The sequence below is a fragment of the Emydura macquarii genome, unplaced genomic scaffold, assembly GCF_026122565.2.
Source record: "Emydura macquarii macquarii isolate MOO-44397 ecotype Brisbane River unplaced genomic scaffold, CSIRO-AGI_Emac_v2 contig_1253, whole genome shotgun sequence".
Taxonomy (NCBI): Eukaryota; Metazoa; Chordata; order Testudines; family Chelidae; genus Emydura; species Emydura macquarii.
The window spans coordinates 99087234-99114010 of NW_027131390.1; the positions used below are offsets into that span (position 1 = coordinate 99087234).

The following is a 26777-nucleotide window of genomic DNA, read 5'->3' on the forward strand; positions in this document are numbered from 1 at the left end:
CGCGCGGGAAGGATTAGTGAAGCGGATGCAGGAGGGGTCGCCGTTCTCCCCCTCCGCCCTCTCGTCCCGCCCCCAGGGAAGCGTGATTGGCCGCCGGACGCCGCGACCCCGCCCCTATCCCGCCGGGCTCTGTGATTGGGCGGCGGGCGCTCTGGCGATGGGTGAAAGCCAAGGGGGCGGGGACGAGAGGAATTCGGACGGCCGAGTCAGTAGCAGCAGCACGTTGGTGGGGGGAGGGAACCACCTGGATACGTGTCCGAATCTACCGCACCGCACCGCACCGCACCACGCGCTGCTCCCGGCCGCTGCTATGTCTCAGGTGCGGGGAGCGTGCGCTGGGGATGGGCCCTGAGGGGGTCGGGGACGGGGGGGGACAAGGGAGGCGGAGCTATTCCCCCCTCCCCCCCCGGTTCCCATTCCCTCCGCCTGTGCGGGGGAGCCTTGCTCGATGCGGGGCCGCTTCCCTCGCCTGGTATCTCCCCCCTTCAGCCGGGAGCCCTTCCACCGCCTTCCCCCCGCCTGAGGGGGCGGCTCTGGGCTCGGCCCTATCGGCTCCCTTCGGTGGGAGGCTCCTTGCTCCCGCTCCCCGGTCCGCTTCCCCTGCCCTCCGCGGGGCGGCTCTGAATTACGGTGGCTTCTCTCTTGCGGAGCCAGCCCGGGCTTCTCTCTTGCTCCTCCCCCAGCTGGGGCCCCGCTGGCGGGAGCCGAGCCGCCGCTTCCCCTGCGCCTTGCCCCCCCCCCCCCCCCTCCAGCTGCTGCCGCGCCAAGCGATGGATCTGGGGGCGCACGGGGGGGGAGGGGAGTTGTGCCTCCAGGCCCCTGCTCCGGGGAGCCTCCGCTCTGAGCCTGGGCTGAGCCCTACCCAGGGGGGATAGGGCGCCTGCTAGATCCTGCTTGTTTTCCCGTTTGCTGCTCGCCCGAGGCTGGTGTAGTGCTGCTCTTGCAGGTAGCGGGGGCGGGGGGGTATTAGCCTTACAAAGGGAGGGGCGCTGCCTGGATGCCCAGGATCGTACAAGGGTGTCCTGGGTGGTAGGAAGAAGTGAGTCTGAGGGTCATAAGGCTAGAAAGGGCGTGGTGTGAAGGTGCCTGTTAGTCCAGAGTCACACCGGTTGTAATTGAAAGAAGCTCTGCTAAAGTAAGTGGAATTATGCTGGTGTGATGGGAAAGGAGATGCCATTCAAGACGCTGCAATTTTTCTCTCGATGCTTAATGTCTCAAGGGGCTCTGATGGCTTGGTAACAATTAGGGCGGAAGTTGTGGTGTTGGCCTGTCCTCCCACTCTTTAAACTAAGAGTTATTGCTAGCATGCTAACCTGTGTCCGTGCAGCTTTATAAAACAAAGGATGGCACTTCACTTATACAAAAGTGACCCATAAAACACCTGTATAAACATCAGCTGTGTAACATGTTGGGACAATAAACTGACTGGGTTGAAGAGAATATACAGGAAAGAGGTCATTCCCTTGATGTATAATGCGGGGGAAGTGGCTGGACACGAACAGCAAAAAATGGTAGGTGGCAGCTGTCCGACTACATAATCTTAGGCTTACAAAGTGAATTTACTGAGTTGGGAGAGTAATGGGTGAGGAAGGCTTAACAGGGGGAAGGTTTAACATTTTGTGAGGGCAGTGTTCAAGGACTTCCTGCCAAGTATTCATTGCAGATTTCCCAACTTCTTTCTCCATGCAATATTCATAGCAAACATCTGATTCTGCTGCTGCTTTCACAACAGCAATCTTTCACACCTAATCCCCCCAGGCATAAACTGATGTAACAAAGGAGACAGTTGAAGCTACTGATTAGTAACATAGTTCAATTGACTTTAATGTAACTATTACAATGATTAGCATTTCTATTTACATAGAATGTAATGTTTGTAATTCATCTCTTGCCCTCATACCTTTATGTAAAATCTAGTCATGAGACTTATGGTTTTCAGGGGAGTGTTTGTTTGTTTGTTTTTAATAACAGGCACCTGTGTGGACAGTGCTATGTTGGCAGGAGACACTCTGTCCTGTCTGCATGGAGTGGGCACACAAGAGACCTTACAGCAGTACAGCTGCAGTGATTCAGCCATGCTGCTGTAAGGTCTCTGGTGTAGACATAGCTTTGGTTTCAACTTTAATTTTTGTGTTCTTCAAGCAAGCCTTACAGTTGTCAGTTAAAGATTTAAGTTAGTTTTCACTCTTGCCAGTAGCTATTAACATGGACAATTTTTTATCCTTCATTCACTTTCCATTTCATTTAGGCTGAGTTTGATAAAGCTGCTGAAGAAGTTAAACAACTAAAATCTCAACCGACAGATGAAGAAATGCTGTACATCTACAGTCACTTCAAACAAGCTACAGTTGGAGATATAAATACAGGTATGTATTGAAAAGGAGTTCTAAGGCTTGTCTCAGGGTAAAGGAATAAATGAAGTGCTCATAAACATTAATCTTTCATCGTAAAGCTGCCCAATAAATAGAGGTGTTCACTTAACACTGTAGCTCCTAATGGCTTTAGATTTACATCAGTCTTGCTGTAAATTACTCTTAAGTAGTGAAACTGAGCAGTGTGTAATGCAACACAACCTTGACCTCTAGCTGTCAAATCACTGACGGTAGGCAACTACGCTGCTACTTTTTGAGGCAAAGTCTCTAAGGTGTGGGCAGAGAGTGAGTCTCCTAAAGTTTGGGCGTGCTGCCGCTCTGCCATAACCTCTTCATATAAATCAAACTACATGACTGAACCCTCTACTATTTGGTTGACAGCTGCTAGGACAATGTAAAAGTACTGCTGTGTTCTTATCCTATGTTTCTCTTTATTGTCTACTTTGCCACATGTCATTTTAACTAGTCTTGACCCAGGTCCTCCCATCTTTATATGCTGGAGCAATACTGTTTGAATCCTTTGTATGTAGATATATTGGCCAGTAAATTGTATTCCACTAAACTAAGCAATGCCTCATTTTAAATAAATAACTAGGGTATTGATCACTATGAGACTGTCCATAGTCTCACAATTTAAAGAAGCTGCTCCTAGTAGACTGATGTAGGGTAGCAATGTTGCTTTTCCCCACTGCTACTGCCAGACTAATAGATGAAAAGCAAGTAAACTTATTTCTGATCCTTTAAGGCCAAATTGCAGTAATATAATTAAAGGTATGAGGTGAGGTTTGATTTAGATTAGTGCAATTTAATTATACTTATTTTGATTTTTTTTTTACATGTGGCCTATACTGGCTTAATGTACTCCTTTAAATCTACAGGCATTAAATAAATTGAGGACCAGTTTTGAACAATACTAGTCAAAACACAGAAGGTGCATTGGCTGAAGTTAAACCAGTTCAACTTGTGCATATAGAAAGCCTTAAGAATCCTGCATCCTTTATTCAGCTGCTGTATGAAGCAGCATTAATTTTCAGCTTTTGGGCAGCTCTGACCAAGAGGCTGTCTAGACTAGGAGAATTGCACTGATGTAAATGCTGCATCGGTGGAAATGGTACTTACCCACAGTGTGCAGCAATTTACCCTAGTAAGTCACACTAGTTATCTGCATTTACATCACTGCAGTGGTACAAAAACAGTGTAGATAAGGTCTGAACAGCACTACTTCTAAAGAAAACCAAAGGCAGCTGAAGTCATAAAAAAGATAGTGGGTGTGTACTGAAACAAGAGAAACTTGAAACAGTCAGAGCTGGCTATAGGATTTGGAGAAGAAACAAATCCATCCACAGAGGAGGTACAAGGCTTAAGCCTGTTCCACACTCCTGCTGCTTCACTTTTCTTCTATTGCAGAATGATGCAGACTTCCTTCATTTCCTAGTCTAATGAGGCAAACAGCCTTTGTAGCTTTGCATGATATGTGATGTTAATTAAATCTAGGGGGGGTGCGGAAATGCCAGCTGAGGCACTGGCCTACTGAACCAGTTAGTGGTGAGGCCTATCAGATGGGTCTGGATTTGGTACAGTAGATTGTTAAGTGCATGCCCAGATTTTTTTGTATAGACAAATTTACACTGTACTGTAGCTCTTATGCTAAAAAAGAGCAAGGGAAAAAGAGAACTAGCTAGCCTCTAAGCTTATGCTTCTGGCACAGCTTGGAATTCAAAACCTCTATTTAGTCAAATTAGTGGTCTTAAAGTGTCCTGGCATGCCACTACAACTTAATTCACAATAATACCACTAAGAATCCTGCATCAGTTCATAGCTTACTTCTGCAGCTGGCACATGTGGAGTGAAAATCTAGTTCCCATTTTGTTACAGGGGTGGAGTTACCAACTCCTGCTATAGGTCCCTCCACTGCTATAAGGCCAGCACAAGGTTAATGCTCTGTCACAATCTAGCACTTGCCCATGACTGCATCCAGTTATAGTCAACTTAATTGGGAAATCTGAGAACTTCTCTCATTTGAGAAGGCCAAAAGCTGTAAGTTATTCTGACCTCTTGTTGGGCTACAATATCTTTCACATCTCTAAGTTACAGTTCAGCAACTCTGCTGATACTCCTCAGTTAACAGAATCAACCAAGATGTAGCAGAAAACTCTAGCACTGTGAGGCTCATTCCTAAACAGCTTTAAGATTATCTGTGGTAGACCTCTACAACCTGTTTCAATATTGAAGGGACGCTAACTTTAAGTTCAACAAACTTTCAAGTTTAAATGGCTTAAATCCTTGAGCCTCATGCCTACTTTGGTTTTACAACTGCTAGACTAGTAATGTCTTCTCCCCAGTTACTGTATGAAGTGCCCATACAAATAGGAAAACTGATCATGAAATGATGAAACAGACAGCGCTGTTAAGTGCACAAAGTTAATTGAAGGCTGTAGATTGAGTTATAGTAAACTTGGATTCTCGCCAACAATAGATAATAAACATAGCAAAGATGACAATGCAGAGTTCTGTTAATACTAAACGGTTACAATGTGTATTCTCCAGCATCTTAACAAAATAGACTGTACCCTAAAGGTGCTAATTCAGGAAGTATGATGCCTGAAATGAGGCTATGTTGAGGCAGAGCCACCACATCATGAGCAATTTCATGAAAAGACATATGTTCCCAACAGTCAGTGGATATAAATGACACTGTCTCTTCTGTGACTAATATTGTCTGTCCTAGAGCGCCCTGGTTTCCTTGACTTCAAAGGCAAAGCGAAGTGGGATGCCTGGAATGCACTAAAAGGTAAGAGTTCAATAAAGATGACCTGAAAACAGCAGGGTTGGTCACAAATCATAAAACTCACTACTTAAATAAACTTTTGTATGTAGTCACAGAAGACAATTTGGAGTTGCTGCTGGCTGATTCAGGCTCTTACCTATATACTCTGATGCAATTAATGGATAGTTAACACTGTAGGACAGAAGACTTAATGCTTCTAATGTGGTACTTCTGTGCTGGTATTGAACTGTTCAAATCAATAGTTACCTGTAAAAGTGCCCCTGGTTAATATTTATATAGCCCTCACCATAGTATTTGAGCATTTTGGTCTTGAACATGTTTAACTTCTCCTCACCCCTTCTTCTGATGTAGGGAAGTACTTTTAGCCCACTCTACACATGGAGAACTGAGGCAGAAACTGACTTGCCCAAGGTTAAACAAGAAGTCTGTTGCAGAGCAAGGAATTGATACTGGTCTGTCAAGTGCCAGGCTAGCACCCTAACTACTGGACCATTCTTCTCCTTATTAATATTGATACAATTACTATGTTCTACTGCATTAGCTAAATTGTTCCTCCAATCAAGTGATTATTCCTAGGCCTTAACACTCACCTCATCACATCACAGAATCATTCTAGACTATCTGGTGCCCCAAACTAAGGTAGCAGAGTACCTAAATTGCAAACTGCTCTTCTGAGCAACCCTCTCATATCAAACAATGAGGGGGACAATGTGTCTTCCTGTTATCGGCCCTATATCGAAATGTTGCTTTGGAGAGTAAGCTTGTCTCAAGTCAGTGTTCAACAGTCATTTCAGAAAGAATGACAACGTCCCTGTGAACAAATCAGAGCAGGTCTAATACTAAACCAGCAGCCAAGAGCATTCCTCTAACTTCCTTGCAACTTGACTGCATGCCACCTAGTCACATGACAAGGAATTGTAACTTGGCATTAAGATCTCTTTTTTTTTTTTAGACACAATAGACAGCTTTGTAACTCAACAAAGCTGCATGCTTCACTGAAGTACCTTCTGGGGCATCCTGAAAGGAATGCAGGCTCCTTCCTGAGAGGGCAACACCAAATCACATGACACCAAATTACAACCTATAAAAATGTTGCAAACTAAGGATATAAATCCCACTTCTACATGTGCAGAAAATTAAGGTTTTTTTTAAATATTGCCTGTCCTGCAGCCTCCTTGTGCTGTCAGGTTACAATTTAATCTCTCTTCTTCCCCCCCCCCCCCCCCCCAGCTAGGTAAAGCCCTGTCATCTGGAAGGAGTCCAGGGTGCCCTGTCAGGAAAGAGGCCAATCTATACTTTCTGTGATGCAAGGAATTGCAGCTGAGGTTGCTTGGGGCTAACCTGTTACTATTCTTTTCCCAATGCCACTTCTAACCAGCCCCCCCTTTTGGGGGGGGAGGGGGGGGGGCAGGCAGGTAATGACCGCTGCTGAGAAAAGGGCAGGATGGGTGATTTTTTCAAGTTGTCTAGGCATAGGGAGCAATTCATGTTGTGCCTTATGAATAAGATGGTCTCACTAGGTCAGTGGTTTTCAACCTTTCACTTGTGTACTCCTTTTTAAAAAAAAAAAAAAAAAAAAAATTCAAATGGAGGTCTGGATCCCTTTGGAAATCTTAGACACCGTAATCTGCAGACCACAGGCTGAAAACCACTGCAATTCTAGCAACAGCCCTAGATCAAGCAACAGTTTAACACCTTAATTTTGTGAGCATTTAGGCAGCAGTGGCTGCTGCTGCTACCTAATAGGTGAGCATAAGTTAAAGGTTACAGCACAAAGCCTGGACAAACAAGTGATTCCCAAGGAGGATTTCAGCTGTACGATTGCTGGCCCACTTTCTTTCCCGAAGGTGCTATAGCATGCAAATTTGAATGTCTCCTCTCAATTGCTTGTCATGAATAGGTTACTGTCTCCACTACAGTGGAGGGGGGCGGGGAAGGGTACACTTTACTGGGGTTCAGGGGGTGGGGCTTGGCCCAGGCTGCAACCCCCATTACCATGAGGAAAAATTTTCGTGGCTCATGATATTGTATGTATGGGATGAGGGATTGTAACACAGGCCCCCTCCCACAAACATACCACAAGTTTGTACTGGGCCTGAAAAAAATTATGCTTGGGCCCTGTCCACTAATCTCATGATGCTCAAAGTTTTCTGACCACTTTGTAAATATTTTACAGTTCCAGTTGGGTTCTTACTATTCTACAGCAGTAGGAGGCTTATAGCTGGCTTACTCACCAGTCCTGTAACTTCACAATTGACTTTGGTTAATACAAAGTGATTGGCACCAAGGAGTTTCCAGGAAGCAGCCCTGTATCCTCCAACTGCTTTAAAGTGGTTCGCCCAAGTTTCTAGTACAATATAGACCTCGATAGACAACTTAAGTGGGGAGAACTTGGTAGCTTAAGTGAACGAGTGGTTATAAGTGCTCTATCGGGATATGAAGACTAAAATGTTTCAGCCATCTGATGCATGTCTTCTGATTTCAGGAATGGCCAAAGAAGAAGCAATGAAAGCTTACATAGCAAAAGTAGAAGAATTAAAGGGCAAATATGGCATCTAAGAACTACATCCACCCCTCACTTGCACACCTGAAATATGCCTTATTTCTAATACTGTAAACTTATTATTATGGATGACTGAAATGTGTAGTGCACTGCAGTTTAAAAGTTTACATCAATTCTGCAGTTCAGATTAAATTGCTATCTAACTGTTTAACTTGTTGATCAGGTGTAAATTATACCTAATGAAGTTAATGATTCACAGTAAAGCCACCCAAGTACTACTTTATCTTTAGTGGTCACTTTAATTCAAGGATTCAGCTACCATTATCAGTATCAGTTATTAGGTGGAAATGAGCTAAGATTTGCCAAAAGAATAGCTATGATGCAACACCTTAAAAGTTTCTTGCACTTCCTGTTTGTCACTGCAAAACTGAAGCTGCTAGCTATCGGTTTCCATAGCTGTGCTGCCCACTAGAGGGCTCCAATAACTTTCATAATGCAATAGTAACAGTGGCTTCATCAAACAGTAATGTTAGCACTCAAATCACAGCTAACTCCCAGCTATCATGCCAGCAGAAGGCTGAAATAGCTCCACCTCAGTTCCTTCCATGGATTGAATAACACTGCCCCACTGTTTTAACTTAAAACTTGGAGCTGTAGTTCAGTTTTTCATTTGAAGCAAGGGTGGGAGTGGGAAATTGCCTTTTTTAAGGTGGAAAACTTATGTGGTTTTTCCTGTTTCATGTCTTATTCCCTGTCTCTTCTTCCCCTTTATTATTGGAGGCTAGTGGGTTATATCATTTTCCAGTAAAACACACGATGGCAGTCTCGTTTAACCAATGTGCTAACCCTGCCAATCCTAAATGCCATAGTTGGCCTTATAACTCAACAGCTGTAGTTCTGAAGCAGTGATCCTTGGGGGTTTCCATTAACTATTGTAATAGAATATAATGAATACTGGCAAATACTTCCACTTCTGCTTTTATCTGCTGGAAGATTTCATACAATTACTCCACAACAGTTTACTAACATGCCTTCTTTCAGATATAATTGCCATTTGCATGGCATTTTCAGCAGTCAGAATTCTCTACCAACAGAACAGTAGGATCATCTTGTGAATAAAATACATGACTGGAAATTGGGAGACCTCTGTGCAGAGCTGGAAATAGAACACTTTGTGTGACTGAGGAATCATTTAATCTTCCTTTACCTCAGTTTCTTGTTTAAAATGGGGATCATAATTCTTCTGTTCTTCCACCTTTTTTCTGCTTAGACTGTTTTTTTGTTTTTTGTTTTTGTTTTTTTAACAGGAACTCTGCTATGCATCTATATGATGCATTGCAGGCTGGAGCCCTGGTCTCCAGTGGGGCCTTTTGGCTCTATTGGCTATTGTAGTTTGCCAGTATCTGCAACTGACAAACTTTCTGATAGTATGCAGCATTGGCAAGGCTCCTGCAGTTTCCCGAATCTTTCACTGTCCTTGTTCTCCATCTATATTGTTTAGCTGGGTCTTCTACATCCTTGCAATTTGTGTGCTTTATTTACATCATGAGAAGATTCATGTGCATCCATAGCTTTCTTCAAAAAACATCTGATAGCAGCAGCTATGTCTAGCTGAACCTTGATTTCATGAAATGTTTGTTGTGTTGCTTCTCTGGCAACTGCTGTGGCTTGTGTAGTCTCTGCTGCATTCAAAGTAGGCATGAGTTTTCTAGGAGATGTTGCCTGTAGTGTCTGTCTCAAATTCATATATAAAGCCCTCTGCCCATTAATGGGTGTGTAGCACGACTGGAACCTAAATTTCCACTCCATGGAAAATTCTGACATTTTGAAATTTTTGTTCTGAACTGGAATAAAAACAAATGTACTTTCCTCCAAAATAAAATGTTTGGAAAAATATCTAATGCACACTAGACAATGAAAAATCAACAGTCCATTATCAAAACACTCAATTTCAATGTTTTAAACAACATTTCTTTGGAACTAAAATGTGCCCTATGAAAAGTTTCAGTTTTGACAATGGTGTTTTCCACTGGTAAAATGTTCATTTGACCAGCTCTGCTGGTGTGCACTTATTGTAGCAGAAGATGACTCAGTGGAAGACGAGCACCAGGAAGCCAATGAAGAGATCTCCCCACAAAGCCAGCATCTGGGGGATTTAGGAACCAAACCCCAGCTAAGCCACAGGCAACTCTAATCCTAGGCTGGGACTCCCTGTACGCTTTTCCAAAATGTTGGCTGCTCCAGCCAGGCAACTGGCTTCTGGCTCATGCTAACGCCTCAGCTATCAACCACAGAGGGCATGTGCCCATCTACCTATTTTTCTTTCTCCTTCCTTCATCGGGCTTGCCTGCAAGCACACCTAACCCCCAACTGCGTTTGACTGCTCAAAATGGTGACTGGCAGCAGGGTGCAGCTGCAGCTATTACCCCTGCAGAGCAAGGATTCAATAGTTGAGCCAGGTAGCAGTTGCAGGAAAAGGAAATTTAGATGGCATTCTCGGTTTCCATCAGGTAGACATTGATGGTGCATGCCTGGAAAACTGCAGAGACTACAGCTCCCTGCTAAGGTATATATTCCCAGCAACATGCACTCTTCTACAAAAAGAACTTAAGGCTAGCACAGCTCTTAATGACTTTTCACAGGCTTACACAGAGAGATGGGGCATGCAATAGACAGTTATTGCAGAACTCTATATTTCTCTGCACTTTTATCATGTCCGTAGGGGAGATAAAGTAAAATCTAAAAGGGGGAAATTCCTCTGTTTTTGTTTGATGAGGGGGACTAGGTGCATGGTCATTTTCCCCCCTTCCCTCTCCCAGCTGTATAGTTAGTCCCTCCAGTGTGGCAGGAGTTGCAATCTTGGTGAATAACTTCACTGCATATCATGCTGGTGTGCCCTTCACCTTTTTTGAATAAGGCTATTCTCTGCCTTTTAGTATCCACCTCAGTGTAATGCAGGGGTTCTTGGGCCCCTGATGTCCTATTTGGCACCCAGCTGCAGCCCATCTGATATCCTCAGGGCCATGTAGGTAGTATGTATATAGACTGAGGTGGATGCAGCCCACAACACAGAGAGAGCTGCAAATGTGACCCCTAGGGGCAAATGGGTTGAGAACCACACGTGTAATGTCATCCAGAGGCAGGACAGCCGAAAGGGGAGGAAATTGCCATCTAGCTCACTCGCAGCTACTCCCCTCCAGTGCCTCTGACACCGTAGTGGCTTCTCCAAGGTATACCAAGACTGCCAGACTATGAGCATAATTCTCAGGCTCTCACACTACCATGCTCCGCACAGTCTCCCAGGCCCAAGGGCAAAGTCCTAATGAAATGGTTGCTGGCATCACTGCAGAATCCCCAAAAATACCCCAAATAGCAGAGAAGTGGAAATGGTATGAGAGGGTAAGGAGGGAGAAAGAGCCACTGAGGGAGATCTCCAGAAAGATTGTAGCAGTGGCCAAGGACAGCATGGCAGTTGCCAGGGTCACCGTTGTCATGGCAAAAAGGAGCATCAATAAAGATGGTGATGCAGCGGCAATACAAAGCCAAAATGCTCTGTTCCTGCACATGTTGCTGTTACTATAACAGGCTATAAACCATCACCCTGTTATGTTATTCAGAGTTTGGACAATACAGGCTACGTGGACAACAGCTTGGGTGTTGTGTGAAGAAGTACTTCCTTCTGTTTGTTTTAAACCTGCAGCTTATTCACTTTCTCCACACTATTGATGGTTTTATAGACCTCTGTCATGGTCTCTTTTCCAAGCTGAACAATTCCAGCCATTTTAATCTCTCCTCACATGGAAGCTTTTCCATACCCCTAATGCACAAGGTTTTATAAAAGTATCTAGTCAAAGGCAGGAGGTGAAATAACGATTGCCCCAATGTTGCACCTCCACTACCCATAAACAACACTGAATTATTCATAATACACACACCACTCCACAAGTTAATAGCTGGATGTACAGCTTCACAGTTGAGCCTGGGACTCAAAATAAGAGCAACAGGCATCCCTGACACTATTGATCTGCCTGTTTCCATTTTCTATTGAATGCTTTGAAAGCTGCTCAAATCATTGTCTCTGCACCTCAGCCTCCCATTCATCACTAAGGCTTTCCCCTTACTCTCACAAATATTGTGCAAAATAAAACATGCTTCTATAATCTTTAGTAGGTATTTTTCTGTGGCTTCCAACCTATTCCACAAACAGCGCCACTTTCCTTTCAAATGGCTAAATGCACATTCCACTATCATTCTGCAGTTACTGAGGTGGTAGTTAAACAGTTCCTTTCTTCTGTCCATGGAGCCTGTGAATGGCTTCGGTAACTATGGAAGCAAAGGATAAGCTAGGTCTCCCAGGATAAGCAGAGCTGTGTGCATGCCATTATAGTCCATAGTGATCCTGGGGACAAGCAGTTCTCTCTTTGTTAAGGTAAATAGGACTGAGTTCCAAAAGACCCTAGCATCATGGACCCTTCCAGGCCTCCCTGCACTTATGTCTGTAAAGCTGTTACCGTGGTAAACCAGCCCTTGATGCACCCTGGAGAAACACCTCGTTCTGTTTATAAATTCTGATCCGTGTTGGGAGGTGACAAATAATAGAATCATAGAATCATAGAATATTAGAGTTGGAAGGGACCTCAGGAGGTCATCTAGTCCAACCCCCTGCTCAAAGCAGGACTAACCTCTGCTATATCATCCCAACCAGGGCTTTGTCAAGCCACAGCTTAAAAACCTCTAAGGATGGAGATTCCACCACCTCCCTAGGTAACCCATTCCAGTGCTTCACCACCCTCCTAGTAAAAAACTTTTTCCTAATGTCCAACCTAGACCTCCCTCCCTGCAACTTGAGACCGTTGCTCCTTGTTCTGTCATCTGCCACCACCGAGAACAGCCTAGCCCCATCCTCCCTAGAACCCCCTTTCAGGTAGTTAAAGGCCGCTATCAAATCCCCCCTCACTCTTCTCTTTTGCAGACTAAACAAGCCCAGTTCCCTCAGCCTCTCCTCATAAGTCCTGTGCTCCAGCCCCCTAATCATTTTTGTTGCCCTCCGCTGGACTCTCTCCAGGCACATGGGTCTCATCAGTTGACCCAGTACAGTTTGGGAAGCCCAGGCATGTAAAGTCATCACTAATCTCCTGAGCATTACCAAGCTTCCTGGTGCAACAGTATCTTTTCATGACAATGTACCTGCATGACAATGGGCCCAACAGTCAATCTTTCTATGCTGAATTGGTTGGCTATGGAGCAGTAGCATTCAGGGATGAGATGCGTATGGTTTTTAAAGCTTCCAGATGGCAACCTGTTTGTGCATTGCATGCTGGCACAACACTGCCACTGAAGCTCGAGGTCAGCACATATCTCCAAAAAGGTCACCTTCCTCAGCCTGAAAATCTCTTGCTACTGCGGGTCATCCCAGGTCTGCAGAACGATTCTTCCCCACCAATCCACTCTGGTTTCCTGAGCCCAGAAATGCCACTGCATGGTGTGAAGTTGCTCCCCGACTCTGTCCTGTACTATCAGTTGATGGATGTCCCCCTCTTCTTCCATGTCCTCCTCTCACTTCTTCCTGCTGCTGCTGCCGCTATATTATCTGCTCAGGGTGTGACGGGCAAAGGCCAAAGCCGAATTCATCTGGCTTTCAGTGCTGAAATACAGCCCAAGCTGCCTCTACGGATTCACAGTTGCAAGCATACCGGCGCAGAGCATTGTTGGGTCCATGCTGGCAGACAGCAATTAAAAAAGGCCTAGTTCACCCAGAAAGGAAGTATGAGGTGGAGACAGAGGACATATTGGATTCTTTTTAATTTGAACTCTCCTGGCTTCCGCTATGAATCCCACAATGAACAGCAAGAAAAATCCCAGAATGCAAACCGTAGAGCAGTGAAGGACCAAGAATGTCGTGCCCTGAATATGCAGCAAGCTGCCGCTGCGTGTACACATTGATGTGCACTGAAAGAGGGCACACTGTACCTTGTGCTGACTATTAGTACAGCTTATGTGTCGTGTGTTAACTGACGCACGTCCAAAAGCTGCGGATTAAGCCCCCAGCGTAGACAAGCTCTGAATGGATGTAATTTACACTTTCTTCCTGCCCCCAGACACTTCATCATGTAAATTACAGAAGAATAGAATCTCATTTAAATCAGCCCTTCAAGGTTCAGCTGGGCATCTAAGAGGACGCAGAGTCCCAGGCGATGAAATTTACTAGTTGCCACATAAGTAAAGACCATGCAGTAAGAGAGTATAGAAAAGGTGTTAAGGAAGAAATGTCTTTATGCAAAAATTAATGCATTAATATTTGTGCATGGAGTGGACAACCAAAGGCACAAAAGTGTCAGCTATGAATCTATTAAAATTACTTATGCACTTAGAAATCATTACCAGGTACAAACACTCACTAGATAGATTCTGTTGGTATATGGACATTGATGGTTTGCAAACCTTCTTACTCTTCAAAATTTGTATGATACTCAATATTTCTGCAGAGAACAGAGTTGAAAAAGAAGGCAACTAAGATTCAGAAGTTCTGAGTTGTTTATCAGCAGGATGAGCATTCTGTAGCTTCACGGGCTGTTTGTGTCTCTCTGTTCTTAATGCTAGTAGGATGTTCTTGCGCAAGCCCTCCAGGACCAGAATGTTCCTCCTTGCTTCATATTCGGTGTTTTGCTCTACTCAAAAAGCTAAAGGATCTGTTGACTCATTAACCACTGTGATGCATGCCATATAAGACCCTAGATAAATAGATGTGTGACCCTTGACTAATGGAAAAACAGATATTTCTCATTGCAGGGGAATAATAGAATGAGGGAGTGTGACAGGGTTCCCAGTGTGCAATCTGGGCTGCGGGACCGCTGAGACCTTCAAATGCACCAACCTGGGCTGCCTCTCACACTGTGGTGCTGATGTCAAGCTACACACCTCTGACAGGCACTGCACTTACAGAGATATCCACAGGCAGGGACACACTCAACTGACTTACGTGAATGATTTCCCAGTCACTCATGAACCATCAATAGAGAGGCTCCAGCCAATTCCCCCAGCTCCTGAGCCTTGCACCCCAGAACTGTACTGTCTTGCACTGATCAAAAGGTTGGCCAGTGTAAGCTCATTACCTAGTTCCCCACTCTGACAAAAGGGTAGTGCTCGTGCGACAGCCTTTGTTAACCTGAGCTGAGATTTCCCAAGCACTTCAACCCAAAACACACTGTTTTAGGTCAAATATAAAACAGATTTATTAACTACAGAAAGGTAGGTTGTAAGTGATTATAAGTGGTAGGCATAAAGGTCAGAGATAGTTACTTAAAGAAAATTAAAAGTAAACATCCATTCTAAATCCTAAACTTTTAGTCTAAGCAAGAGTTGAATCAAACAATGTCTCACGCTGACAGATGGTACAAGCAGGTTATAGTTTCTCAGTACACAGGCTGGGACAACCTTCCAGCTTGAGACCACCCTTCCCCAGTTCAAAGTCTTTGTCTTCCAGATATTCTTCCAGATGTTGAGATGGGGGTGGGGGAGAGAGATAGGCCAAGTGATGATGTCACCATCTCTCTTTTTATACCTGCTCCTAGCTGCTAGAAAGATCCTTGCTGTGACGTGGGGGTCAGGAAGCCCCCGTTGGTCAGGCAGTCTCCATTGCCTTTGTGCCTTCTCTGAGAACTCTCTGAGATGGTCATTAGGAGAGTGGATTCCCTTTAATGGGCCATCAGCACATCTAGCTGGTGCTCTGTTGCAACTGAAAAGTTGGCTGTGGGCATCTCACAACACATTTCAGTAACATATGGCAGTACTTCATAACTTCACAGACAACGACAGTACATACGATCCAATAGGATATTAATGTTTGTAGGGCTGCGTGGCCATCCCTCCCTGTCCGTCTCAGAGGGAGGCCACGCCCTCTCGCTGTCCCGTACCTAAGAAGGCAATCTGCATGGGGAAATTAGCAGTCTAGGGGCCCTTTGGGCAGGGCAGAGCTAGAAGACAGTCTAGGGCAGTGTTTCTTAACCTGGGGGTTTAGAGGGGTCGCAAGTGCAGAGCTGGTATTGGGGGTGGCAAGAAAGGCAATTGCCTGGAGCCACAGGGGCGCCATGAAACTAAGTTACATGCCTCAGCCCCGTGGGGGTGGGACTCAGGCTTCAGGGGTACAGTAGTTTGGAAAGGTTAAGAACCGCTGGTCTAGGGGCTCAGGCCCTCAAGCAGGGAGGAGCACCAAACAGTCTCTTGTCCTGACTCTACAGATGGCAGACTGACTGCAGGACTCCAGGGCCCAGGGGTGGGGTTGGCAGCAGGGGATAGGAGGACCCGGGCCTGCCCTACTCCACCAGTTCCCAACCCAGAGCCCTAACAGTGGCAGACGGTTCTGCCACTGGATCAGCAAGGGTCCAGCCAAAATACGCTGACCTGGCTTAAGGCAACAATACAAGTGGACTATCGTCTGGTTTCTCTGGGCTGTTTCCTACTCTTGCCTTGACATATACCTGTTTTGCGGGGTCATCTTCCATCTCCCCAAGGTACACAGTCAGTGGCAATCCCAGCAGCTCCTCAGCATCCGGGTCGTCTAGCAGTCCCAACAAGCCCTCTGTGCCATTGGGGTCATCTGCAAGATCCTGCTCCATCAGCGGTTGGGAAGCGGCCATCTCGCTTAGCAGCTGCAGCCCAACTGAGCTGCAGGGCTCACCTTTTATACTTCCTGCCCCATTCTTCTGCTTCCGGCCAGGGGGCATGGCCATCCTTGCTCCAGCCACCAGGGGACAGGCGGAGGTTCCTCCCTGTCAGTCTCAGAAGGGGGCCATGCCCCCTCATAACACTGTTCAACAGATCAAGGCTTTTCAAATGATACCTCACAAGGCATGCGTTGTACAAAACATATCATAGTGCTGAATATGGGAGTTCCGCAGTGCTACTTTGAAGTACAGAGTCTCACAGGAGAATTTCTCTGATAGTTGCTCAGGGAGTTGCTATTGTCTCTCCAGCAATACCAGTTTCCAACCCAGAATGATGTTACATCTATGAAGAAGTGTGACATCCGGATTACCACAGAGTATGCAGGAGGGAAAGCTGTGCTCTCAGGCAGACCCAATATGAAGGTGAGTCAGAGGGCAGCTGGCAGTCATATGTCCTCAGGCTTAGGTTGCTGAGTTTGCAGCAAGTGTGGGATGGAATTTGGACTTTGGATACGCCAATAATAAATGTTAACTTGAGCCTGTGATAAAATAGCCCTTTACTTATCATTCTCATATTATTACTCCTTACCCGAAAGCACTATTTGCATGCTATCAAATGCAATAAGAGATTGTGCAAAAGTTGATCATTTTATTATTCAGCATGTGTACTATTATTAATTTGAACTATTTGGAATGACTTTATCACTACCAGGATGGGAGTATGTAAAACAGATTAAATCTGTTACATTTCACCTTACTCTTTTCCTAAAGCTCTTTCTCACTGACGTTACAGATGCTCCTTACTTTGAATGGTTTGACTGGTTGTTCTGCAGGAAGGGCATGTTGGGGATGGAAATCTTCCTTCCTCTCGTTAAATCGGTGGTGGTCTTCCAGTGCTAAAAATGTTAGTGTGCAAAGCACCTATCTATGAAAGAAAAAGAGAAACTTACTGTGATGGAATACACCCCTGCATTCACATCCTACACACAGTTGTAATAATCTTTGTACAAGGCATGCCTAGTGAGGTATTGTTTGAAAACTCATAATTTGCTTGTCAGTATTGTCCTGATACAATATGTGTAGCAACCTTCTATGTGAAGTTATAATGTACCCTGTATGATGTCATTAACACATGTTCCAAACCCCACCATCCTACCCAAGCAGTAGCTGCAAACAGATCTGTCCTAAACAAAGGAATGTGTGCTTACTTTAATTTGCATTTAAGCAGTAAAGAGAGTCATCAAACAGGTAGGGAAAAGAAAGGAAGCTCAAATAGGTGGGAAAAACCAGCAGGTAATATCCTTGCACCTAAACTCTTTGTCTCCTGATTCTCAGCTGGAAATGTTTTTCGAGAGGGGAACTGTAACTATAAAAACGAGAGACAGACACCCCTGCCTCTCCGTGTCTGTCTCTGGCATCGCACCTAAGAAGACAAAGGAAAACAGCCATTGGACTTGGAGTGCGTTGGGGGGGGGGTGTTTTCCTGACCTGAAGAGTTTGGTCAATAATCTGCTGAAGCATGAAAGTTCGCTTTGCAACCAAGATCATTTCTTAAGTGGATACTAGAAAGTGTTTTAATCTTTATTTTTCGTGTAACCATTTCTGACTTTTATGCCTTTTTTCTTGTACTCACTTAAAATCTATTTCTGTGTAGTTAATAAACTTGTTTTATTGTTTTATCTAATCCAGTGTGTTTAAGATGAAGTAACTGGATTTAAGATAATTAATTGGTATATTATTCCTTAAAGGAATAACGGATTTGTAAAATATTTGTACTGTCCAGGAGAGGATTAGGCAGTGCAGGACATACATTTCTGGGGGGGAAATCCGGGCCTGGGTGTGTGGTGAGAGCCAGGCAGGCTGCAGCTACACTCAGACACTCAGTGTCTGGCTTGCATGCTGGAAGGCCGTTTGTGAGCAGCCCACATGGGAGCTATTACAGCAAGGCATTGTAAGGTATGCAAGGTTGCAAGGCAGAGGTGATGCAGCCTCCCACTAGTCTGGATTGTACCCTGGTATATCATATTTAAGTGTTTTTAAAAAATCAGCAGCCCTGGTGGTTTTCACACGTCTGGTGCATGCCCATCTAAAAAGAACTAACATGCAATGTTTACAGTGTAGGTTTTAAAAATATAATTGCATGGATGTACCATTTGAGGATCATGCTGGATTGACAGCCATGGAAAGTTAAGTCCTCTAGTCATGTAGAAGATTCATCATGGACAACAGCGGTGCACAGTTCCCCTTCTGCCATTAGAACTCAGCCATGAGCTGATTCTGGAGCAACCACATTTAGAAATGAAAGGGTACTTTAATCTTCATATCTATTTGACCCTGATGAGACTGCCAAAAAGGGGTGCCAACTGTGGTTGGAGACAGTTCCAATATGGGCTGGGTTTGAACCAAAATCTGATCTGTATATATATCAGGGGTGGCCAAACTGTGGTTTGTAAGCTGCATGCAGCTTTTACAGTTAAAATGTGACTCACGGAGCCTGCTATGCTCTCCCCATTCTCCGCCTACCAGACTGGGGTGGGGAGCTCAAAGCGTCTGCCCTGCAGCAGAGTGATGGGGCTAGAGCAGTGTTTCTCAATGACTGGTCCATAGACCAGTGCCGGTCCCTGAGATCTCCCTGACACAGCTTACACACAGCTAGGAAGGCAGCAAGCTGGTCCCTAGTATCAAACAGGTTGAGAAACACTGGGCTAGAGGATTCTGCCCAGCAGGGAGGAGGAGTCGGGGGGGAGGGTCATTAAGTTTGGCTACGCCTGATATATAGGCTTGGAAAGATTAGATTTTTATCAGTAAATGTTGATTAACATCAATTTCACCATATGCACTAAAACCAACGAAAAAATATTTCCACCAATACTAATTAAAATTTACAGATAGGCAACGTAAGAAAAATGCTGCTTCAGAACTTACTAGAGTTTGATTTAAGGCAAAAATTCTGACATACGATGTTGACAGTCTGTGTTGTAACAATTATAAAGCTTTAATTTTTTGAATCTCAGTGTGTACTGTCACTAAACAATTATTGTCTGACCCCCTGATAATATCCGACAACTGTGAACATTTAAATTGATAAAAATCGCTTAAAAATAAACATCAATATTATTTGTCAAAATTACAAAAAAGGAAAAATTTGAATTCTGCCCATCCAAGAGAGAAAGAGAGGTAGGTATATATTTACACTGCTTAACCTAGAATTGCAAGGCTTTATCGTTTGCAAGGCTATATCATTAACTATTCTCTAAGCCACAATAATGCAGGTTGGCCTGCCCAAGACAGTATCTAGCACAATAGGGTTTTGAGCCATGACTGAAGCTCCTAGGTGCTATGATAATATAAAAAAATAATAATTTTAAGATATCAGTGTCCCTTTAAAGGCACTAAGCTATTCCCATTCTAACACACACAGTTTTTGTATGCATAACTTTCCAAAATAATAATCTCAGGGCTGCGATCTTCCCTGGCTGATACTTGCTTAAAAGTGTTTCTGTTGTTTTACTTTGAAAAGGTTGAGTAAAATCATTGGCTGATTTTAGTTATGATAGCATGAAAAGAAATACATTTTTCCATTGTTAAAAAGAATTTCTACTTTACTTTTTCTCTTTAAGAGCAATAAAGAGAATTTCTACTTTCCCATATTTTTCTCTTTAAGGCAAACAACTACGTGAAAGCAACTTTAAGATTGCAGTTAAATTGCAAAAGGTCAGGAAATATAAAAGTTGGTGTTTCAATAACAATGTAAGCTGGGCAGGTTGCACAGGTGTAATACTATACTGGGCCTATTTTTCTGGTGGAATTTAGTATACTACCATAAAATATACATGATTTATGTATGTCATGTTTACAGATAAATTCTGGGGTTTGAATCTACTTGTATTTAGTTTGAGTTTAGTTAACTAATTTTTACATATGCAGAGATGCATGCAATCGACAATTTTTAAAAAAAATAGTTTTCATAATCAAATGTTTACTCTGCTGGTTGCCCATCAAAAATCTTGTTTCTTACTGAACCAACTTGGCCAATACCATATACCAGGGGTGTCAAACATACGGCCCGCGATCCTTTTTGGTCTGGCCCCTGGTGGCTGCCACCGAAGGGTAGGATGTTGCGAGATTTCTCGGCGGCGGTCCAGACGTCACAAGCTGCCGCCGAAAGGTAGGACACCGTGAGATTTCTCGGTGGCAGGTAAGATGAGGGTATGGCCCACTTGAAGTACATTTACTTCCAATCTGACCCGCCATGCGAAGTGAGTTTGACACCCCAGCCATACACCAACTAAAGGGCCCTAATCTGAATTAAAGCAGTGTTGATTTCTCAAATCAGCCAACTACAGACTAAGACCCAGATCCTTGAAGATACTTAGGTGCCCATTTGTTTCTTTAGGTGCTCAAGTCCACCATTTAGGAGCCACTGACATTTTCAAAACCATCACTCAGCTGTCGCCTAATGCCAGAGGCACCTAAATCTCCTGGGTGCCTAAATTTTCATTGGTCGGCGTTGTCAAAGCAGCCTATTGAGCAACTCAAAGCCCTAGCTCAAGCCGAGGCCCTGAAGCAGGATTTTTAAACTCAGCAGGGGAATACCTGTCTCACCGAGGAGTCCTGAGCCTATAGACATGCTCAGAGCAGACCTGAGACCTGTCCCATTCAACAGCAGGAGGACCACATGCAGACCACCTGGGGGGCAGCAGAGCTCCCATACAAACAGCTGGGCACAGGGAAACATGCGGCGAGGTATTAAGTGAGAGAGGTATTAAGTGGGAGCACGAAACAGAGACAGAGACGGTTTCGGCTGCTAGCATATGGACAACCTAAGCAACCGACCTGGCTTAAGTGCCTAACTCCAGGAGTATTCATGGCAGAGGAACCTGAGTGGAGGGCAGTGCCTATCTCTGGCCAGGCCCATCAGATCAGCTGCTTAGGTCTCCCCAGCATTTCACTCCTCACTAGCTCAGGCAGTTTCCTGCTCACCTTGTTGGTGTGTTGGATCTGCCAAGCAAGGAAGTATGAGTTCCATTAATCCCTTCCCCACTGCACTTCTCTTTCCCCAGGCCAGGTGAGGGGAAAGGTCCTGACCCAGGAAGTGGCTGGGCTCTGTTTTGGGGCGCAGGGGTCACAGGAAACCAAGAGCAGCGGGGAAGCTGCAGCCACAGCTTCATGGCAAGGTGGGGAGCTGGAGAGAAGCGGGAGGCAGGAGAGCTGCATGTGGAATAGGCTGTCAGTGCTGGACATTACAGCTGGGTGCAGATCAGTGTGGGACTTATGGGAAAGGAGCAGCAGCACCTGGGTAGGGAGCCAGTGCAGGGGGTCCCCAATGAGAGACAATAACTGAGACTGGCTTGAGCTGCTATTTGCTTTGAACAGACTCCGGAGCAGAGAGGGCACTCCAGGCATTAGGCCTGAACAGCCTTGACTCTCAATTGGACAAACTCTTACCATTATCACTCACTTTGAACTGCAACTGTTTAAGCCTCTATACCCAGCGTATTTGCAACCTTTCCCCTTCCTGCCAGCCCAGCCTTTTCTTGAGCCAGGTGTCTGCGTGATTATTGGGACCAACCAGGGCTAGCTGGTGAAGGGCCTATCATGCTTGCCTCTGAGTTGTGGTGACCCTGCTCCTGTCACACACTCCTGGCACCCTAGTACTCCAACACTGAGCAGCAGCAATAATTAGCCTGGCTCCAGAGGATCCCCGGGCACCTACCTCAGGACTGAAAATTCCACCGGGCAGCAAGCCAACCTAGGAGTTAAGTGTCGCAACCCTGAGCAGAGCAACATCTAACCAACTATCTTTATGGATGGGGCCCTAAGCTCCTGATCCTGCAGACAATTATCCAGATGCTCCTGTTATCCACTTGAGAGCGGCCGTGATTCAGCAAGGTAGCAAGGATGTGCCTAACTTTAAACTCAGAAGCCATTCCACAGACGTCAATGGGCCTATATTTGTGTTTAAAGAAAGGCCCATGATCTTATTCAGCATGCTGAACGAGAGATTAGTGCGTACGTGTTTGCACGCTTGAGGCTAAAAGTCACACCAGGACGACGTCATATGGACTTCTTCCGGGGAAAATAGTTTTGTGCAGTTTGCCGGAGCCTGAGTTTCCTTAGCAAGGGCACATGCAAGTGGAGTTTTCTCAGTCCATTTCCTTCTTTTGGGCACAAAATGAGGGCTTGTCTACACTGAAAGTTACATCACATAGCTATATCTCTCAGGGGTATGAAAAATCCACACCCTGGAGACATGGGGAAATTCTTCCGTCGACCTAGGTACTGTGTCTCAGGGAGGTAGATTAGCTACAGTGACAGGGGAACCCCTCCCGTTGCTATACTAAGTGTTTACACTGAAGTGCTACAGCGACACAACGCTGCAACTGCAGCTGCAGCATTTTAAGTGTAGACATAGCCTAAGGCCTGGTCCACACTAAAACGTTAGGTTGACCCAGTTTCGTCACTCAGGAGTGTGAAAAATTCACATCCCTGAGTGGCACAGTAAGCTGACCTAACATCCAGTGTAGACAGCGCTAGGTCGATGGAAGAATTCTTGTACCTGTAGTCTAGCTACTGCTTCCTGGAAAGGTGGATTAGCTATGCCAACTGGAGAACAATTTCCATCGTCATAATATCTACACTGAAGCAGTACAGTGGTGCAGCTGTGCCACTACAGAGTTTCAAGTGTAGACATGCCCAGAGACAATTTAATTTTCATGCAATTATGAACCAAGAGTAACTACTCTCCAATCAGCATAGGAGATTGCCAGATATAACAGCAAATACACGCAATCAGTCTAGACCCCGCAACATAGAAATATGACCTGCTGAATAAACATAATTTGCACAGTAGTACATCCCATTTTATGATAAGTCTAAAACAGAAAGGGAACATAGGAAGTGTAAAATTTGATGACATAGAAAATGTATTCAGAAGACAGAACTGCAGCAGGTCAACAACTGAAGAAAAACCACAAGAATGAATTTCTTACTGACTCTGCAAAATTTGTTACATAGTACAAAAATGAAGTGGAAAATATATAGTACAGAGTGTGGGGGAAGCATACTCTCAGAATTCACTACAGTCTTGAAACAAAATGCAGATAATATACGTTACAGATGATTTAAGCAAAGATTCTGGGATAGAGAGAATGCAAAGGTCCAAATTTACCATAAAAATGTGAAAGCTAAAGTAAGAGAATTTGCAAAAAGGAGAAAAATACTAGAAAAAGAGTGTTATGAAAGAAAACTCTCTTCAGGAAAATGTATTTCTAGGGAAATAAATTTAAAAGTCCTGGTAAAATAAAAAATTGCCACAAGATTAACAAAAATAAGTAGTATCTATGGCCATATATATTGCTCAGAAACAAGAATGGGAAAAGAAGTTATGATCACCTAAATGCTGCACAGTGAGAAAGAGCACATCAGAATTCAATACAGGTAGAGAAATAGAAGAGAATGGGCCAGGTTCAATAAGGCCTAAATTTAGAGTGTGGATCGGGGATCCATGGACCGGGGCCTAAATCTAAAATATCTCCACTAAAGTCCATGGAGTCGCTCCAGACATTTATTGCTATAATTGAAATCAGAATTTGGCAGTAAGACAAGGATGTTTGATGACGCTGCAAAAACCCAGAACTTCCTTTTTTAAAAAAATGTACTTTCTGCAGAAGAAAATAAAGTGATCAGTAATTCATTACAGGGTGGGAAAAATAAGTAAGAAAAGACAAAGAAAAGACACTTTATGAGTGGAGATATTTTTGCTGACAGCACAGGTAGAGAGATATATAACCACAAGCTTGTTGGTAACAGATAAGGATGTTTACTGTCTTCACTCATAAGCCAAGGTGAGAGGTTGGAGATGTTGTAAATACAATCCCCAGGGAGGGGAGTGTCTGTCAATGCTGTGCTTTTGGAAATACAAACACATGTAGCAACTACTGACAGGGGATGGCAGGGAAGGGAACTGCCCTTCATTACAACAAGGAGACATCTTAAGGCTCCCAGGAGAGAGGTTTATTTATTTTATGTATGGGCATTTCTATGGCTGCTCATCATTGTGGTATCTGATAAGACAGCACGGGAAATAATTTTAGGTCAAACTAAATGATGACAATGGTCCCTTCTGGCCTTGGAGTCTATGAACATTTCCAGAGTCTGAGGGTAAAAATCAACACATCTCTTCTGAGCCACAGCTGCCTGAATGATAGTGTAATACACGTTTTTAAGACAGTCGTGAGCAAATTAAAGCAAGATTGTATAATAAAAAATGGCTTTGCAACATTAACTATAGCTTTCACTATATGCCCTTATATCTATACTTGGGCATATAGTTAATGCAGGCTTGTTTTGTGGATATAACATTAAAAACTCTAGCTCAATCCTGCTCCTATTAATATCAACGGCAAAATTCCCATTGACTTCTGTGAAGCAGGATCAAGCCCTGTGTGCTCCCAGCTCAGTAACACCGAGCACTCGGAAAAGTAGAGGGAAAAGCCTAAAAGAAAGTGGAGTGATGCTTCTTTAATATAATAGCAGTAATAGCTGCTGCTGCTGCAGACAACAATCCTGTCCTTTGCAGAAGTGAGGGGAAATCTAGCAGCAGGTGATAGTCTCTTCTAAGGCTATTTTGTTCTTAATGGAGCATGTGAGAGATTACTCACTAGGCCAGATTTTGTTCACAGTTCTGCTAGCATAAATCAGGAGCAGCTCAATGTAAAATAAGATTGCAATCAGACCCTCTGTGTGCATGCCCCCTAATGTGGAGATGAGGGTTTAGCGCGCAAGCAAAGATGTGTTTAACCTTCTGGACAAAGAAATGCTCCAAGTATTAACGCCATCCAGAAACTTTCAAAGTGCTAGTTTGGATCCATGGAGGAAAAGCTGGTGTTGATTGTATTGTATTTTTAGTAGACTAGTTTAAGAGATCACTTACTCTTCCCCCGCTCAAAGGTTTAAACTTCTGGGGGCCAGCTGAAGGCAAGGTGTTCCTCCTGCCTTCAATTCTACAATCAGTCACCCCACTTCCTGTCCAAGGAGACAGTGTTATCTATACTGGGGATTTGCTCTAGTAACAGTCATCAGGGGGCAGGCACAAACAAAATCCCTAGCATAAAATGGCTAAGCCACTGTTAGCAGTAAACGTGCAGGTCACCTTTGCTTGAAACCAGGGTAAACTGTACCAGTGCAACCTGCAGTGTATATCACCTTTGCTTGTTTACTCTACGATTTTGCACTAGTTTAGCTGGAACAGTGGCTTACATCTTCAGTGCAGACAAAGTCCAAATGGGCACCAGGGCAGGCTGGAAGGTATGGTAAAAGGGACAGTCTGAAATTGTATTAATTTCTTTAGCTTTGTTTTTTTTTGGTTGAGTTTGGTTGAGTTGGTATTGAGATTCAGTCAGCCGGGTACTTTATTATTTATTTTTGCGCGTTTAATGATGTAAGGTCAGGATGTTCTATAAGGAAAAAAAGCAAATCCCTTACAAATCCATGTCTTCATGAGACTTTGAGCTCCTACAAATTAATATGTTTTAGCTAATCCAAATTTGTTTAGTGGAGAGGACACCTTCATTTCCATGCATTTTATGCTTTAATAAAACCTAGCACACACTTTATAGCACTTTTCATCTTCAGAGCTCTTTATGAACACTCTTTAATTGATCCCCCAGTGACTCTCTGGGGTGAGTATACTGTATCACCAACCCCAAGAGTTCAAAAATCATGAGTCAGGCTTCAGAAAATCACGAGGTTGGCTTACACACCATGGGCTCTTTAAAAATATATACATACAGGGAGCTTTGCATTTTCCTTTGGGTGTGTTCGCCTGCACTCCAGGGGTGTTTTCAAGCTTTTCTTGGGAACCACATGGACTGGAAAGTCACTTTTTGACAAATGAAAGCAGAGAGTCTCACCTCATCACATGCCTCCAGCAGCTGGGGCTTTATATATATATAAAAAACCCCTCCAACACTGCAAAACGGGCCCTGGAAATCAGAGGAGCTGGCCCTAGGGAGTAGACAGGATCTTCCCCCTCTCCCAGGGGCTTTGCATCTTGCCGCAGCCCATTGCCCGGCCTTGTGTTGGACTTTTACCAACCACAACAGCCAGGTCCAGGCCAGCCGCCCACCCAGGACGGTGCCCACCCCACTTGTGTCGGGCCGGGCCCTGCCGAGACGGGCACAGGTGCTGGGCTGGGGCTCGTCCCGGGCCACTCACAGGCCGAAATCCGAGCCCGGCGTGTCCCTGGCCCAGGCACATGCTGGAGACCCCGGACACCTGCCCCAGATCCCCTAGGGACAAGGGGGAGAGACCGTCTGGATCCTGCTCTCCAGTTCCCTCCTCTGCTCTGCTCTGCTCTGCCCGCCTGCGCCTGCCCGGCTGCCCCCGCCGCCGCCGCCCTCGCCCTTTCCCGGCTCCCCGGTCTTCCCGGAGCGCTTCGCTCCCCTCCG

At 44.7% G+C, this 26777-nt stretch overlaps 1 protein-coding gene across 2 annotated transcripts; it reads left to right on the forward strand.

Moving 5' to 3' along the window:
- The first annotated feature begins 186 nt into the window (after positions 1-186).
- Positions 187-9766, forward strand: DBI (diazepam binding inhibitor, acyl-CoA binding protein). Of its 2 annotated transcripts, none has more exons than XM_067549570.1 (4): positions 187-319; positions 2249-2366; positions 5101-5163; positions 7646-9766. In XM_067549570.1, the coding sequence occupies exons 1-4, from the start codon at positions 311-313 to the stop codon at positions 7717-7719; spliced, it is 264 nt and encodes an 87-aa protein (XP_067405671.1). In that variant the 5' UTR covers positions 187-310; the 3' UTR covers positions 7720-9766. The 2 variants fall into 2 exon arrangements, with proteins under 2 accessions (XP_067405671.1, XP_067405670.1); XM_067549569.1 differs by lacking the exon at positions 187-319 and adding an exon at positions 1114-1511.
- Positions 9767-26777: the final 17011 nt, after the last annotated feature.

Bases quoted from the DNA above. Each gene is read 5' to 3' on its own strand.
- DBI (XM_067549569.1), top strand. From the start codon at position 1,467: ATGTATAATGCGGGGGAAGTGGCTGGACACGAACAGCAAAAAATG. The intron at 2,367-5,100 runs GTATGTATTGAA...TGTCTGTCCTAG, and splicing joins AGTTGGAGATATAAATACAG to AGCGCCCTGGTTTCCTTGAC. The intron at 5,164-7,645 runs GTAAGAGTTCAA...TTCTGATTTCAG, and splicing joins TGCCTGGAATGCACTAAAAG to GAATGGCCAAAGAAGAAGCA.